The sequence below is a fragment of the Otolemur garnettii genome, unplaced genomic scaffold (assembly GCF_000181295.1).
Source record: "Otolemur garnettii isolate 467f Iridium unplaced genomic scaffold, OtoGar3 scaffold00176, whole genome shotgun sequence".
Taxonomy (NCBI): Eukaryota; Metazoa; Chordata; class Mammalia; order Primates; family Galagidae; genus Otolemur; species Otolemur garnettii.
In genome coordinates, this window is record NW_003852571.1 from 2,993,095 (window position 1) to 2,998,768 (window position 5,674).

At 53.2% G+C, this 5,674-nt stretch overlaps 1 protein-coding gene across 1 annotated transcript in view; it reads right to left on the reverse strand.

The window, feature by feature from the left end:
- Window positions 1-4,880: 4,880 nt before the first annotated feature.
- CIDEA (cell death-inducing DFFA-like effector a) overlaps window positions 4,881-5,674 on the reverse strand; it is a 22,068-nt gene continuing 21,274 nt past the window's right edge. Inside the window, exon 5 of the mRNA XM_023519461.1 lies at window positions 4,881-5,324. Coding sequence (XP_023375229.1) covers window positions 5,141-5,324 — 184 coding nt within the window. The 3' untranslated portion in view covers window positions 4,881-5,140. The remainder of the gene's footprint in view (window positions 5,325-5,674) is intronic.

Here is a 5,674-nt window from a genome sequence, read left to right on the forward strand (position 1 = left end):
AGAACTCTTTGCTGTCAGTCTTAGTGCAGATTACTTCATGTCTGGCCACCAAAATGTGTGGGGACTTCTCCCTGCAGACAAGTAGTTCTCTTTACTTCATGTCCATTCTGCCCCTGCCTACCTGTGTGGGGCGAGGGCTCAACCCCATGGGACTGCCCACTGCAGGTGCAGCTGCAAGGCCCGGCTGTGGCCTGTGCTTCTGATCCATGTCCTCGGCTCTGACTGATTTTCTAGAGTGGCTTGAGGGACTCAGTGAAACAGTTCCCTCATGTTTACTCACTTGTCACAAAGTGGGTCACAAAGGACGCCAAAGGTGCACAGGGCAGAGCCCCCATGCTGCAGGGCCACCCTCAGGACCCCCATGCTCCAGCCGTCTGGCAGCCCAGGGACTTGTATGGAGACTGATTGAACCACTGGCCACTGGTGAGCCGCTTGCCCTGCAGCCCCCCTCAAGGTTAGGGGTGAGGCTGGAAGTCCCACCTCTGATCACAGGGCAGCCTCCCCTCAGGCTGACCAGGGGCCACCAGGAGTCTCCTCATTAGAACAAAAGATACTTCCATCATTCAGCAAATTCCAGAGGATTGGGAGTCATGGGGCAGCTGATCCTGTCACTCAGGAAATTGCGAAGGTCTTAGGACCTTATCATCAAGTGGAGGCAGCGGCCCAGATATGTATCTCTTATTATATCGCTTTGCACTGACTCTGAGCAGAAGATGCCTCTGGGAAGATGCACCAGTGACCTTCACAGATGGCCTCTGAAGACCACAGCAGAGGGCCCGTCAGGGTAGGCCTCCTGGGTACATGACCCTGTGGTTATAGCATGACCACTTGGCACCTAAGCGTCTGGAACATCTGGCATGAACCTGTGGGGTGTGCAGTGGGGGAGACCACTCAGAGCATGGGGTATAGGAGACTGAGCACCAGGCTTGTAGAAGTGGTGACTGGTTCCTGAGGGAGGCGCGGGGAGCAGGACAGTCTCCTAGCTAGCGAGGAGATGTTTTATAGCCTGGAGAAAGCCTCAAGCAACTACCTGCATTAATGAGATAAGATAGGTGGATCATCAGCAAGCAGGTGTTGGACCTTGGATATCTGTGGGGCAACAGGGTGGGAGTCAAGCCCATGGGGAAAGAGCACGATCATTAAGCACGCAATCCTTGTGTATGTGCCCCCCACACCTGTTGTATAATGCTTCAATAAAAGGCCTTGGCAGAGGTTATATGGGGCTTTTCCCTGCAATATGGGAAGCCCACCTCTTATAAGCAAGTGCTTTTAATCTGTGTCCTGTCAGTTTTATTTGTGCGGTGACGGGGTGCCATAGCACACACCAACAATGGAGGCTCAAAATAAAAGGTAGGGCACCAACAGTCAAGAATTTAACAGCTATACTTCTTCAAATGTTGTGTGTACCTTACCACAGTACAACAAAATCTTGGTGTGGAAAAAGCCACCTCCCAGCCCACAGACCCCCAGAGGCTGAGCAGCCTGGGTGTCTGAGCTGCAGGGCATGCAGGTGCTTTCTGGTTGAGACAAAAGACAGAGCTGGTTCCTGTTTGGGAACAGGAGTCCCAAAGTGGGTAGTGGGAAGGAGTAGAATGTGGCCTGGAGTTTTCTTATTTATAACAGAGGAGCAGGAGGCAGGAGACCCCGGTGTGGGATAGTCCCACATGGGTGGGGGCTCCTCCCTGTGCCCAGAGCTCATGGGACCCACCTTCCTGAAGAAAGACCACGTCCTCACAGGTCTGGAGAGTTGGAAGAAGTGCCAGTCAGCAATGCTGGGCCTGTGGCCCGTGGCCCCTGGGTCCCAGGCACCCAGTCAGCCGCAGATGTACCTGCCTCACCTGTCTGCATAGGAGGAAGAACATGAGGCCCTGTGCCCTTCAGGACTAGGATGCTGAAACCTACTGAGGGAATAGGATGCCAACTTCAGCACTCTAGTTTTGAAGGGCCAGTGCCACAATGCCAAACCGGGGCTGTGGCCCACAGGCAGCAGACAACTTCTATATGGCAGTGGGAGGACAAGTTGGTCAGCCAAAAAGTGTCAAATGGCAAAAGTTACCATGTTTACATTTTAAAAACGATGCCAAGAAAATCTGTCTGGGCATGGAATTCCTGGCGCACCTTAGATCCTGGTTTTATAGAGAGAGACCTGGCCTAGGAAATCTGTTCACAGCAGGGTGATTGCACCCGGAGTCTGCTTTTGCCTGCAAGGTTGACAGCTTTTGGAATTTTTCTTTTTTTTTGAGACACAGCCTCAAGCTGTCCCCCTGGGTAGAGTACCGTGGCATTACAGCTCACAGCAACCTCCAACTCCTGGGCTCAAGCGAGTCTCTTGCCTCCACCTCCCAAGTAGCTGGGACCACAGGCACCCCCCACAACGCCCGGCTATTTTTTGGTTGCAGCCCTCATTGTTGTTTGGCGGGTCCGGGCTGGGGATTCGAACCCGCCACCTTAGGTGTACGTGGCTGGTGCCTTAGCCGGTTGAGCTATAGGCGCCGAGCCTAGAATTTTTCTTTTTCTTTTTTTTCTTTTTTTGCTCTAGAGAGTCCAAACAGTGGTGTTATCCCAGCTCTCTTCAGCCTCAAACTCTCAAACTCCTGGGCTCAAGCGATCCTCCTGTCTCAGCCTGTCTAGTAACTGGGACAACAGGTGCCCACCATGATGCCCAGCTAATTTTTCTTGCTATGTTGCCTGGACTGGTATAGAACTCCTGGCCTCAAGCAATCCTCCCTACCTTGGCCTCCCAGAGTGCTGGGATTATCGGCCACTGACCCTGGCCTGGGTCTCTCATTCTGGCTGTCTTCAGTTCACACCAGACCTGCTCTCTGTCCTCTGCTCCTTTAATCTGGACCACTGGTTGTGCAGTGAAGATGCACTGGGATGCTTGTGTGCACTGGCTGGGGCCGGGGACAAGAGCTGTTGTGGGCACCCATGCCCCCTTCTCCCATGTAGAGACTTGCCCATCCCAGAGCTAGAGCAGATCAGAGGGCAGAGAAACCAAGATTACGACACAAAAGTGTCCCGTTTGGAATGTATACACCTGCTGAAATGGGGCGGGTGCTAATTCCGCCTGCTGCCTCCCGGTCTCAGCCCGGACAAGGGCCATCTGAAGCTTTGACAACAGCAAAACTGCCTGTGCTGTTCTGCCCACAGCCTCAGCCCTGAGTCTGCACAGGCGCTGCTCTGTCCTGCTGGCCCGTCAATCACAGGCAGAGGGGAGGCATAGCTACACCTCACACAGAATCGTGACCTGTGGGTGTAAGCCCCCTTCCTTCTGGGGAGGAGGACCAGACCCTGTGCTCTCTCCCTGTTCAGTTCCTCCATCAGACAGGCTGAGGGCCTCCTCGGGCAGGGGGCAGCAATGAGTCAACCAGATCAGGCACTGGATTAAAAATTCCTTTTTTGGAAGTCAGGCAGTCACTTCCCAGGACAGTGGAATACTTAGGAAGTGACGCAGCCCAGATGAGAGAAGAGGGAGCCACCGGCACCGCCCAGCTCACTGTCTCTCCCCGGGCCCCTCCGCTTGCCAACCTGGAGGGCAGGACCCGGGGCAAGCTCCTTATATAGGAAAGGTTTAGGGATGGCCTCTGAGCGATCTTTGTGACGTTCCCTCTACCGACAGCAGTAGCTCATTCCAGAAACAGATGGGGAAGGGATAATAATAAGTGTCTAGAGTTTGGGGATGTTAAAAAAAAAAAAAAAGAGGCTGTGTTTTGAGGAATGCTCAAACCCTCCTGCAGGCTGCCAGTTCTGACCCGTTGGGAGAGCTGGTCAGCCAGGGAGATGGTGGCTCCATGATGAAGGGTGGAAAGCCCCTGGCCAGGGCCACCAGAAGGGGACGGGGTGTAGATGTTCTTTATCTCCTGGGCTCTGGGACACTGGCCCAAGGTAGTGGGTAGGGAAGGATAAAGGTTTCTAAGGCAACATTCCTTAAAAGAAAAAGATTTGACTCCCAGCATCTGTTCCCCCCTATTCTAGGAACTGCACCTCATTTCCCTTGGGGGCCCACTTCCCCCACAATCTGTACAGTTGGGGCTTATCCTTCCCTGTCTCCAGACCTAGTCTGGCAGAGCCTCCCGGCTGCTGTGGCCAGCAGATAGAGTGGGACCAGGAGCACAGGTGAGGATGAGATGTAGCCCAGAGTGTTCTCCCACAGGGGCTGGGGTTGATACTTGCTTCCATGTGAGGAGGGTCCCTTCAAAGGTGAAGCTGGCTCAAAGAAAAGCAGGCCCAGGAGGTGGGGGCCAGACTCCCACAGCCTGAGCACCAGCGCTGTGTCCATGAGGCATTTTAAGCTCAGCCTGGGAGGCAGGTTCCAAGCAGTTTGGGTTGGTTTTCTTAAGAAATAGCCTGCAGTTGTCCTTGAAGACCTCCAAAATTTGGGGCCTGCAGCTTGAGGGCCATTTTGGGCTCATTAAAGATCCACATGAGACACACACAACATTTGACAGTTCTTTTTTAGAGACAGTCTCATTCTGTCACCCTCAGAAGAGTGCAGTGGCATCATAGCTCACAGCAACCTCAAACTCTTGGGTTCAAGAGATCCTCTTGCCTCAGGGCTCCTGAGTAGCTGGGACTCCAGGCCTGCTCCATAACTCCCAGATAATTTTTCTATTTTTAGTAGAGACAGGGTCTTGCTCTTGCTCAGGCTAGTCTCAAACTCCTGAGCTCAAGGGATCTTCCTGCCTCAGCCTCCCAGAGTGCTGGGATCACAGGAGCCACTGTGCCAGGCCAGTGTAAATATACTAAAGACTTAGAAGTGATTATAGCTGTTAGCAGAACATTTCTCACTAAGATTTGCTTCTATATAAATGTACTATTTGCTTTTATGAGAGATGAAAGAGACACAAGTATTACAGGTCTTAAGAGTGATTCTTATGATTTGTTCATTGCAGGAGGTGAGGAGCCAAGTAGGCCTGATGCACCTGCAGGACCCACGAGCTGCTTGGTGCCCCCCAGCCTCAGGGCCCCCATCCCCCCTCCCCAGCAGGGTACCATGTGGCACAGTCCCACATCAGATGCCACCAAGCCCTTTCCTTCAGTGGCACGCCACCCCTGAGCAGAGTGACCAGCAACCTACAAGTGCATGCGGGTCAGAACATTAAGGCATCTTCAAAACTTGTCACTCAAGACAGTATTTGGGTTAGGACACAGGCTGAGCCCTCCGCAGCCTAAGACCTTTTCCAGATGTGAACTGGCCCCAGGCATGTGACTGGAGGGAGGGCCGTTCTTCTGTGTCACCCAGCACTCGGAGCATGTATGTACCCATGTAGATGAGGAAGTGTCCGGTCACCTGGGCAGTGTGGGACAGGAACCGCAGCAGGCTCCTACAATAGGGAAACAGGGTGTCAGGCTTGGGATCCCAGCAAGCATGGGATTGTGCGCTCCCCAGCACGCGCCCCACCTACAAGTCTGGGGCTGGCGGGCACTGGGCTCCCACTAGCTGCTTGTGCAGATGGCAGATGGCCCGCCCTGCCTGGGAGGATGCAGAGCTTGTGTTCAGCTTGTTACTGACTTCCACCTGGTCAGATTGAAGGAAATTCTTAGCAAGAACTGCAAGTGTGACTCTATGATCCAGTTTGTCAAAGATGGTTAGGATAGTCCAACTTGTTCCCAAAGTTATAGGAGGGACAATTTTGCCCAGTGCTGGGTGAGTTCTAAGTTCTTTTTTTTTTTT